Here is an 11,603-nt window from a genome sequence, read left to right on the forward strand (position 1 = left end):
AAATTTTCTCTCGCTTTCCCCTCTGCAATCCGCAGAGAGCTTGGGTGCAAATGGAAGCGAGAATGGCACTGAGCCATGTATATATAGGAGATATGTATTATCTTTGATCTTATATATATATATATATATATATTCTGCTTCATTTTGTTGAATCCGTCGTCAAGATTGATGATCTTTTCCTCTTGACTTGGGATTCCTCTTGAACTGGGAATACATAATCCTCTTGACTGGGATGTAATGCTCTAAGAACGATTCCTCTTCAACTGGGAATGGATCCTCTTACCAGAGATCTATCTATACATGAAGAGAGCATGGCCTTTTATAGGAGTTGGAGGAGAAGCTTAGTCCAATGGTACCCGCCTGATAATGCGAAGCATGCCAAACTTCCTGCCAAACTCCCTAATAAGCCAAGGTTGCCAAACCTTCCTAACAAGTTAAGCATCCTAATTCCCTAACATGCCTAAACAGCCTTCTTTGCCTAACAAGACAAAACCCATTGCCAAACAATGGTGGTTGGACTTCTTCAAGGATTGCAGGAAATTAAGATCCAAAGAACAGAAAGATTATATTGTGTAATTAATGTCAACGATCATTAATCCATCAGCTGAAAAGGGAAATGATTCGATATGTTCATGCGTGGAAGCTTTGATTCAATCTGAGTTGTGTACATATATGTACATATATATATATGTAGTTTCAGTGCCTTCTTATAGTTCCTGAGGCACCCTGGAAAGCTATGGAAGGAGACGTTCAATCATCTCATGGGTTCTTACCTTGGATTTTCCGTAGAAAATTAATCGCCGGCGGGCGGGGATCGAAGAAAGGGGCCCTAACAATCGCTTTTCTCTTCGCCATTGTGGCCCTCATCGGCATCATAATCGTGTTTCAATTGATTAGACGTGTAAGTCTCTCCTACAGTATCCTCCATATTTAGATTAATACTGGCTGCAATTATTTTCGGGGAAAATTTCTCACAAACTTTCCGGGAAAACTGTTCCCAGTCCATCCTTTCGGGTTCTTCATGGCAGAGGGCATTTTCATTTCCGACATCCCAGAGCCCCGTAATGCAGCCGAAGAGAATCGAATACTTCCTCAACTGTTCCGGCCGCCAGGATCACAAGTCTTGTCCGGTGAATCATCCGATCAAAACAGCGTACAGAGCTGACGCCGGGAAATGCCCGGAGTACTTCCGGTGGATCTACGAAGATCTGCGGCCATGGAAGGAAAGTGGGATCACAAGAGAGATGGTGGAAAATGCTAAAAGGGAAGCACATTTTAGGCTTGTGGTAGTGAACGGGAAAGTTTACATTGACAAGTATCGACCGGCTTATCAAACGAGAGATGTGTTCACGATTTGGGGGATTCTACAGCTTCTAAGGCTGTATCCCGGCCGGCTGCCGGACTTGGATCTGATGTTCCAGTGCAACGACCGACCGTCCATCTTGAAGAGCAAGTACGAGGGAGAGCATGCCACTCCGCCACCGCCATTGTTCCATTATTGCGGGAACAATTCTACCTTGGACATCGTCTTCCCCGACTGGTCTTTCTGGGGTTGGTAAGCCCTTCTTCTTACTGTGTGCTTGTCATGAAAGGAGTTGTTAATAGGTTAGTTCTCTTCGTTTTTTTTAGTCCATTTTAAGTTTTTAATTTTTTAAAATACTAAAGATGCATTAACTTCTTTATTTTCAAAATGTATTTTTAAAAATAAGAAAAAAATTTATAATCAATTTTTCAAAATACAACGCATTTACTTTACTATTTTTAAAAATGTATTTTTAAAAATAAAAAAAAATTATAAAGAAAACCCAAAATAACTTTTGGGTGTTTTTAGCCAAAATACATCGAAAACACCAAAACATTGAAAGCACTCCCACCCCCCTCCCCAATCTCACACACAATAGCATATCTCGTCTCTTTCATCTCTTCTCTCATTTCTCCTCTTTTCTCTTCCTTCTCAAGGCTAGACTGTCTATCGTGCTCGCCACAGTTGCGAGCTGCTGTTGATGCCCCCCTTCATTCGACCGCCCAATGATTTTGTCTCCTATCTCCTCTCTTCTCTTGCTGGTTTTTGGGTATGTTAGTCGATAGGGATAAAGGGTGTCGGGTGGTTGGATTTCTTCGTCGGAAACCATCGTCTACAGTGGCCAGTGGCAACTACCAGTGCATTTACACGGGTGTGAGTTTGACCAAAAGTTTAAACTTAGATCTATAGAATTTTGACCATTGAATGTTGCTGATTTTTTTGTATGTTGGTCGATGGAGATGAGAGTGCCGGGTGGTTGCCTTTAATATCCAAAAACCACTGGTTATGGTGGCCGATAGTAACTAACAATGCGTTTTTCAATTTTATTACCACCCTCATATATGGGCCAACTTAAGTCGTTGATTAAGTTAGCCGACAATGGTAAAATGACTATTCCTTCCTTGTTTGTTTATCAATCGAAAAAAAAAAAAAAAATTTGCCCTTATCAACCAATTCAGTTAACTAACTTACTCGAGTCTATCTAAATATATCTTTCTTTCTTTCATTAAGGAAGATGGTTGTAGGTCGAGTTAGTTTTGATTCAATCTTAGGTTAGATTTGGTTAGTATTAGTCGGGATAAGTTACTATAAATTGAACTTGGCCCAACGTCACTCAAATTCAAATAAATAATATCGAAAATTGGGTTGAGTTAAAAAAAATACCAACTTGAATAGATCTATTTTTCAGTTTGATTTTAAATCTAACCACAAGCATTAACAAGTCAAATTTCATCACGTTTACAGGGTTGAGATCAACATCCCGCCATGGGAAACCTTGAAGAAGGAGCTGGAAAGAGGAAACCATCTAATAAAGTGGAAGGACAGAAAGCCCTACGCCTACTGGAAAGGCAACATCTTCGTCGGCAATCCCATGAGAAGAGACCTCGCCAAGTGCAATGTAACCGACAACCAAGACTGGAATGCTCGAATCTATCACCTGGTAATCAAGAAACGAAACCCTAGCCCTAGCTTAATTCATTCTCCGAATCATTAATTTCTACGAATACAAGACGATCAAAGTGTTCAATCATCCGATCTGTAACCTCAATTGCAGTCATGGCCCCGCGAATCGCAGAAAGGCTTCAAGAACACGAGGCTGGCAAAGCAGTGCGATTACAGGTCCGTCTGGATTCTTGGTTTCTTTTAGACTCAAAATGAAATTAAGCTTTTGTTGTTGTTGTTGATAAATCTAATCTATGATCTGATCTCGTTGGATTAGGTATAAGATTTATGCAGAAGGTAATGCGTGGTCGGTGAGCGAGAAGTACATTCTAGCGTGCGATTCGATGAGTTTATTCATAAGGCCTCAGTACTTTGATTTCTTCACCAGAGACTTGCTTCCGACAGTTCACTACTGGCCGGTGAACAAGCACCATCTGTGCCAGTCGTTGAAATTCGTCGTCGATTGGGGAAACAAGCACCCGGAAAAGGTTGATCTCAACAACAAACAAACACCAAGACATGATTTAATTAAGAATTAAGGTTTAGAGTTTAGAATTATCATCATCACGTCGAACGTACTATGTTCATCTACAGGCCCAAAGGATCGGCAAGGCGGGAAGTAGATACATACAAGAAAAGCTGAAGATGAAGTACATATACGACTACATGTTTCACTTGCTAAACGAGTATGGAAAGCTCTTGAAATACAAGCCCACTGTGCCCGAAGGGATCACCCCAATGTGCTTAGAGCGCATGGCTTGCAGAGCCAAGAGGGTTCAACGCAAGTTCCAGGTAGAATCCATGGTGAAAGCCCCGGCGGAGATAGGGTCATGCTCGCTGCCTCTGCCGTATCGCCGCCCTGAACTGGAGGCTTTTCTGGAGAGAAAAGAAAGGCTAAGGAAGCAGGTTGAGATGTGGGAAGCCAGTGCAGACATCTGAGGATCATGCATTGTGTGTGTGGTGTAAACCAGTTTTCTAGATCAAATGTAGTTGCAACAACATATATTTAGACACCATAGCATTGGGTTAGAGAATTGAATTGATGTTAGGAAAAATTTTAGTGGGCGTCGCAGCCAAAATATTTAGGTGTTACCACCTAATCCCGCGATAGTCGAGATTAAGTATGAGCGTTTGATTGCCCCCAGAACATAGGTCGAGTGGTCAGATAAGTATTATGTCGATGTCAATTTGATGGGTTACATATAAGCTTAATTATCTTTAATTAATCTACAAATATACAAACATGCATTTATCTACAATGATCATCTAAATAAGATTTCACAAGATATAACGGTATCTCTACCTATTATCGAATCTTACATCATTTTTTACCAAGTGTTAATCTATATTGAATCTCTCGAAAGCAATATAAATTACAAACACATTCTAATGGCGACCAAACATCAAAACAGAATTAGTGCATAATAAACAGTCAACTCGAAAGACAAGAATATGATAAAAACCCGAATGCTTTTAATTAAACCATCATTGAACTAGATTTTATCAATCACCCTAGCCACAAAGTACTTAGCCTAGCATAATTTTAACCAATGAAAAAATAATAAAAACGGAGTTCATGATGTGGGATAGAAGAAAGAACATAAAAATTCAACCAAAACTGAAGTTCTTCAAGAAAATCCCCTGCTTCCTTCCTCGACTTGCCTTTCTCTTTGTTAACCGCCCCTCAATCCTCCAAAAACCTCTATTTTTATAGTGGTTTCTAGGTCTTCAAAGTCGTGCCCCTTGAAAGAGCTCATCTCTACTTAATTTGGAAGGAAACGGACTTAAAACGATATTTTTCGTGATGTTCTGTGCCTTACTACGGTCTTACCACAGAATGCATGTTGCAGCAGGACTGTGAGCCACGGAATACTTTTCCAACCACGACCTTACCACAGAATGTTTTCTGCAATAAGGCCATGAGCCACTAGAAGTTAAAACAGCCACTACCCTTCCACAGTATGCTTTGTGTGATAACACTGTAAGTCACAGAAATGAATTCTTATCACGATCCTACCACACAATACTTTGCGTGATAACATCGTGAGCCGTTTCTCCTTTATTTCCAACACTTCACCAATGACGTTCTTCTTTCGATGTTTTGCGACCTCATCAATCTCGATCTCGAGTGAACCTTTGATCTTGCCTTTAATGCCCACTTTAGCTCCAAAAATGTGACAACATCATCACTTTTTGCTCCAAGTGTTTTCAACACATGCTTTGCACCTACATGGCCAAAAATTGAACAAATTGAAATAGAAATTGTGCTCATTAATAGAATAAATGCTAAATTCCTTAGCCTAATCTAAGTGTATAAAAACACTTATAAGGTACCCATCACTTTTATTATTTTATATATCTAGAACACAATAAGAAAATATTAACCAAACACTAGTTATCTATTTAACATTAATAAGCATAATATAATAGTACACTCAATTATCTAACATTGCATTTATTAACACTATTTTTGCAACATAAACAAACAAAATGACAACCTAGATTGCACAAAAACAGAAATAAGAAACATATGCAATACATAATGAAAATAGAAAATTAATTTTTTTAAAAAAAATAAAAAATGTAAACGCATGAAAATACATAAATAAAATGAATATAGTGATTTTTTTGTAAATATAATTTTTAATATTAAAAATTATAAAAAAATAGTTATTTAATTAAAAATAAACCAAGAGACATGACTTTTTTCATCTTTAACTTTTTCATAGGTTCGGATGTTCAATATTTTTCTAATATTATGGAATGGCTCTAAAATATTTTTAAAATTACATAAACAATTCAGAAATATATATATATATATATATTGTATTTATCAGCATTATAACATAAAAAATATCTCGAAAATGACAAAACGACGTCGGCAAGCATCTACGTGCACCATAGGAGAAACACCAAACAGACCCAATCCCCCCGGGCGCTAGATTTAGATAAATTGATTGACCAAGTCAATAATATATTCATACGTATATATAGAGACACAAACACACACACATATATATATATATATCTGTATGTATATATCTACTATATGTATGAACACATGTATACATACATACACACACACAACTGATCGGCATGAAGCCTGGTAGTTAGGGCACAAGAGAAACATTGCTCATCCAGATTGATCCCAATGAATGGAAGTTATTCTGCTTCAAGCCATTGCCTTTAATTTCTTCAGCCCAATCGATCGGTGCCATTTTTGGTATTGAAAGAATATGATAGCTGACCAAAAATGGTTGCCTTTTGGGTGTAAATGGGACATGGATATGAAAGATAGATCGAGAAAATACCGTAGACTTGTCGAAATTTTCTTTTCCGGGAAAATTATCTGAAGAAAATTTTCTCTCGCTTTCCCTTCTGCAATCCGCCAGAGAGCTTGGGTGAAAATGGAAGCGGGAAAGGCACTGAGGTATGTATGTATAGGAGATATATATATTATCTTTGATCTTATACATATATTCGGCTTCATTTTGTTGAATCCGTCGTCAAGATTGATGATCTTTTCCTTTTTTGTTTTCCAGATAATAGCGATTCAATCTTCTTTAGAAAAGGCAGCAATCTTTTGAGAGGATTGCAGGTAATTAAGAGATTATATTGTGTAATTAATGTCAATGATCATTAATCCATCAGCTGAAAAAGGAAATGATTCGATATGTTCATGCATGAAGCTTTGATTCAATCAGAGTTGTGTGTGTATATATATATATGTGTTTGTGTGTATATATATATATGTGTGTGTGTGTGTGTGCAGTTTCAGTGCCTTCTTATAGTTCCTGGAGAGCAATGGAAAGAAACGTTCAATCATCTCATGGGTTCTTACCTTGGATTTTCCGTAGAAAATTAATCGCCGGCGGGCGGGGATCGAGGAAAGGGGATCTAACAATCGCTTCTCTCTTCGCCATTGCGGCCCTCATCGGCATCATAATCGAGTCTCAATTGATTAGACTTGTAAGTCTCTCCTACAGTATCCTCCATATTTAGATTAATACTGGCTGCAATTATTTTCCGAGAAAATTTCTCACAAACTTTCCGGGAAAGCTGTTCCCAGTCCATCCTTTCGGGTTCTCCATGGCAGAGGGCATTTTCATTTTCGACCTCCCAGAGCCCCGTAATGCAGCTGAAGAGAATCGAATACTTCCTCAACTGTTCCGGCCGCCAGCATCACAAGTCTTGTCCGGCGAATCATTCGATCAAAACAGTGTACAGAGCCGACGCCGGGAAATGCCCGGAGTACTTCCGGTGGATCCACGAAGATCTGCGGCCATGGAAGGAAAGTGGGATCACAAGAGAGATGGTGGAAAATGCTAAAAGGAAAGCAAATTTTAGGCTTGTGTTAGGGAACGGGAAAGTTTACATCGACAAGTATCGTCTAGCTTATCAAACGAGAGATGTGTTCACGATTTGGGGGATTTTACAGCTCCTGAGGCTGTATCTCGGCCGACTGCCAGAGTTGGATCTGATGTTCCAGTGTGACGACCATCCGTCCATCTTGAAGAGCGAGTACGAGGGAGAGCATGCCACTCCGCCGCCACCATTGTTCCATTATTGCCGGAACAATTCTACCTTGGACATCCTCTTCCCCGATTGGTCCTTCTGGAGTTGGTGAGCCCTCATTTTTGTCGTGTAGTTGTCGTTAAAAGAAGTTAAGATTGCATTCTTTTTGTTATTTTTAAGTTGTTTTAAGTTTTTAATTTTTTTAAATATTAAATATTCATTTATTTTATTATTTTTAAAAACATATTTTCAAAAACAAAAAAAAAATTATAATCAATTTTTTAAAATACGTTTACTTCATTTTTTAAAACAAGAAAAAAAATTTATAAAAAATACCTAAAATAACTTTGGGTGTTTTCAGCCAAAATACAAAAAAAACACTTCCCCCCTCCCCGTTCCAATCTCACACACAACAACATATCTTGTCTCTCATTTTTCCTCTCTTTTCTTCCTTCTCAAGGCTTGGTTGTCGATCGCGCTCACCACGGCCATCATCATTGCAAGCGGCTATCGATTGCCCCCGTCGTTTGACCGCCCACGAATTTTGTCTCATCTCTCATCTCTTATGTCTTATCTCCTCTCTTTTCTTCCTTCTCTTGCTGGTTTTTTGATACATTGGTCGATAGGGATAAAGGTGTCGGATGATTGGATTTCATCACTAGAAACCACCGGCCATGGTGGAAACTACCAGTGCTTTTACACGGGTGTGGGTTTGGCTTAAAGTCTAAGCTTAGATCTATGGAGATTCACTTATTGGATGTTACTAGTTTTTTGATATGTTGGTCGATGGGAATGAGGGGGTCAGGTGGCCGATGGTGATTGACAGTGCGTTTTTCAATTTTATTACCACCCTCGTATATGGGGCAACGTAAGTCGTTAATTAAGTTAGCTGACAAGGGTAAAATGATTATTCCTTCCTTGTTTGTTTATCAATCAGAAAAAAATAAATTATGCCCTTGTCAACCAATTCATTCAACTAACTTAGTTGAATCGGCTTAAATATCACCTTTCTTTCTTTTATTAAGAAAGGTGGTTGTAGTTCGAGTTAGTTTCGATTCAATCTTAGGTTAAATTTGGTTAGTATTAGTAGGGGTAAGTTACTATAATTTGAAGTCAGCCCAATGTCACTCAATTTCAAATAAATAATATCTAAAATTGAGTTGAGTTAAAAAAAATACCCAACTTGAATAGATCTATTTTTAGTTTGATTTTAAGTTTGACCACAAGCATTAACAAGTCATATTTCATCACGTTTACAGGGCTGAGATCAATGCCCCGCCATTGGAAACCTTGAAGAAGGAGCTGGAAGGAGGCAACCATCTGATAAAGTGGAAGGACAGGAAGCCCTACGCCTATTGGAAAGGCAACATCTTCGTAGGCAATGCCATGAGAAGAGACCTCGCCAAGTGCAATGTCACTGACAGCCAAGACTAGAATGCTCGTATCTATGACTTGGTAATCAAGAAATGAAACCCTCTTAATTCGTTCTCTGAATCATTAATTTCTACGAATATAAGACCATCAAAGTGTTCAATCATTCGATCTGTAACCTCAATTGCAGTCATGGCGCCGCGAATCGCAGAAAGGCTTCAGGAACACGAGGCTGGCAAAGCAGTGCGATTGCAGGTCAGTCTGGATGCTTGATTTCTTCTGGACTCGAAATGAAAGGGAAATCCTATCCACAACCCATAGAATGACTCTTCACAGCTCACATCCCATCAAATCGTCCAATAATTTTAAAATATCTATTTTATATCTATTTTAGCCCCCATAGCACAACCCACTCTTTTCTCCGATCACCTTAGCCGCTGTCTCATGTCTCTCTTTCTCTCTCACACCATATACACACAAAAACACACACACACACACACACACACACATATATATATATATATATATATATATATATATATATATACAGACGTCATTGCTAGGTCGACCACACACACACTCTCTTTCTCTGCGTGATGGCAGCGAGGTGGGTTGGCCCACACACTCTTTCTCTCTATTCCCCGAATAGACACACACACACAGATATATATATATATATATATATACACACGCATGGTTGTGACCAAGGCAGCCACGGAAATGGAACTAGCTTTCTCCGAATGCTGGCAATAAGGGAAGATGCTTTTATTTTTTATTTTAATTAAATTTATTTTATTATAATAAAATAAAATAAAAAATTAAAAAAATAATACAAATAAATAAATTCTAAATATATGTATTTTAAGTAATTATAAATTAACTAATTTTAAATTTTAAATCATCTTAATTAAGTGTTGAATTGTTTATACTTAAAAAAATTTAAAATTAATTAATTTATCTTATTAAATTTTTTTTAAAATTAATTAATTTATCTTATTGAATTAGGTAAAGATACATATATTTAAAAATAATTTATTTTAAATGATGATAAGATTTTTAGATATGTGTATCTTTAAGTAATTCAATAATATAAATTAACTAATTTTAAATTTTTTTAAGTATTAAAAATTTAACACGATGATTTAAAATTTAAAATTAGTTAAATTATAATTACTTAAAATGAATATATTTAAATTTTATTTATTTGTATTTTTTAAAAAATTTATTTTATTTTATTATAATAAAAAAATTAATTAAAATATCCCAAAAAAAATGTTTTCCCCGACTACCAATAGTCTGGGAACCCATCGTTCCCCGACTCGGGCCACTCGGGCCCGACTTGGGTTTCTCGACTGCTGCCATGGCCGCGGCCACGCTTTTCATGTGTGTATATGCCTTTGCATATAGAGAGAGAGAATGTGTGTGGGTTGGCCATGGCGGTCACATGTATGTGTATATATATATATATATATGTATGTATGTATGTGTTTGTTTGTGTGTGTGTGTGCATGCAGGAGAGAAAGAGAGAGGCGAGGCGGAGGTTGGCGGTCGGCGGTCGGCGGTCGAGGGTGATCAGAGGAGAAAGTGGGTTGTGGGCTGTGAGAGGGGTAAAATAAGAATTTTAAAATTATTGTGGAATTTGATGGGATGTGGCGAGCAAAAATACGACTATGAATAGAATTTCCCGAAATAAAAATAGGTTTTTGTTATTGTTATTGTTGTTGATCCATCTGATCTCGTTGGATTAGGTATAAGATTTATGCAGAAGGCAATGCGTGGTTGGTGAGCGAGAAGTACATTCACCAGAGACTTGCTTCCAGCGGTTCACTACTGGCTGGTGAACAAGCACAATCTGTGCCAGTCGATAAAATTCGTCGTCGATTGGGGAAACAAGCACCCAGAAAAGGTCGATCTCAACAACAAACAAACACCAACACGTGATTTAATTAAGATTTAAGGTTTATAATTTAGAATTATCATCATCACGTCGGACGTACTGTGTTCATCTGCAGGCCCAAAGGATCGACAAGGCGGGAAGCAGATAGATACAAGAAAAGCTGAAAATGAAGTACATATACGACTACATGTTTCACTTGCTGAACGAGTATGGAAAGCTCTTGAAATACAAGCCCACTGTGCCTGAAGAGATCGGCCTGATGTGCTTGGAGCGCATGGCTTGCAGAGCCAAGGGGGTTCGGCGCAAGTTCCAGGTGGAATCCATGGTGAAAGCCTCGGCGGAGATAGGGCCGTGCTCACTGCCTCCGTCGTATCACCGCCGTGAACTGGAGGCTTTTCTGGAGAGAAAAGAAAGGCCAAGGAAGCAGGTTGAGATGTGGGAAGCCAGTGCAAACATATTAGGATCATGCATTGTGTGTGGTGTGAACCTGTTTTCTGGATCAAATGTAATTGCAATAACATGTACTTAGACACCATAGCATTAGGTTAGAGAATGGAATTGATGTTAGGAAAAATTTTAGGGGTCATGCTATTTGTACAAAGGGGATTACAGAATCACTTATAGGGCAATGAAATACCTATTTTGTCCCTACAATAAATGATCCAAATGACCCATTTTGCCCCTGTAATACCATCTCTCTCTCCCTCTATGTCTCTCTCGCTCTTCCTCTCACATTGTCAGCCCCAGCAGCAAAACGAGAGGAGACGGAAGAGGCGAGGCGATGCGACAAGGCTGCAGAGGCGACAGGGCGAGGCGATAGAGGTTGTAGCAACGAGGCGAAAGCAAGCGAGGCGG

General features: G+C 38.4%; 1 protein-coding gene and 1 pseudogene across 1 annotated transcript; both read left to right on the top strand.

The window, feature by feature from the left end:
* The first annotated feature begins 659 nt into the window (after nt 1-659).
* LOC127787653 (uncharacterized) lies at nt 660-4,202 on the top strand. The gene is made up of 6 exons (XM_052315712.1): nt 660-901; nt 1,002-1,555; nt 2,768-2,963; nt 3,078-3,142; nt 3,243-3,453; nt 3,560-4,202. Exons 1-6 carry the CDS (start codon nt 737-739, stop codon nt 3,902-3,904), a joined length of 1,536 nt encoding a protein of 511 aa, XP_052171672.1. The 5' UTR covers nt 660-736; the 3' UTR covers nt 3,905-4,202.
* Nucleotides 4,203-7,097: 2,895 nt separating this feature from the next.
* Nucleotides 7,098-11,277, top strand: LOC127787654 (uncharacterized; annotated as a pseudogene).
* The last annotated feature ends 326 nt before the right edge of the window (nt 11,278-11,603 follow it).

Source organism: Diospyros lotus, chromosome 12, assembly GCF_014633365.1.
Source record: "Diospyros lotus cultivar Yz01 chromosome 12, ASM1463336v1, whole genome shotgun sequence".
NCBI classification, from domain to species: Eukaryota; Viridiplantae; Streptophyta; class Magnoliopsida; order Ericales; family Ebenaceae; genus Diospyros; species Diospyros lotus.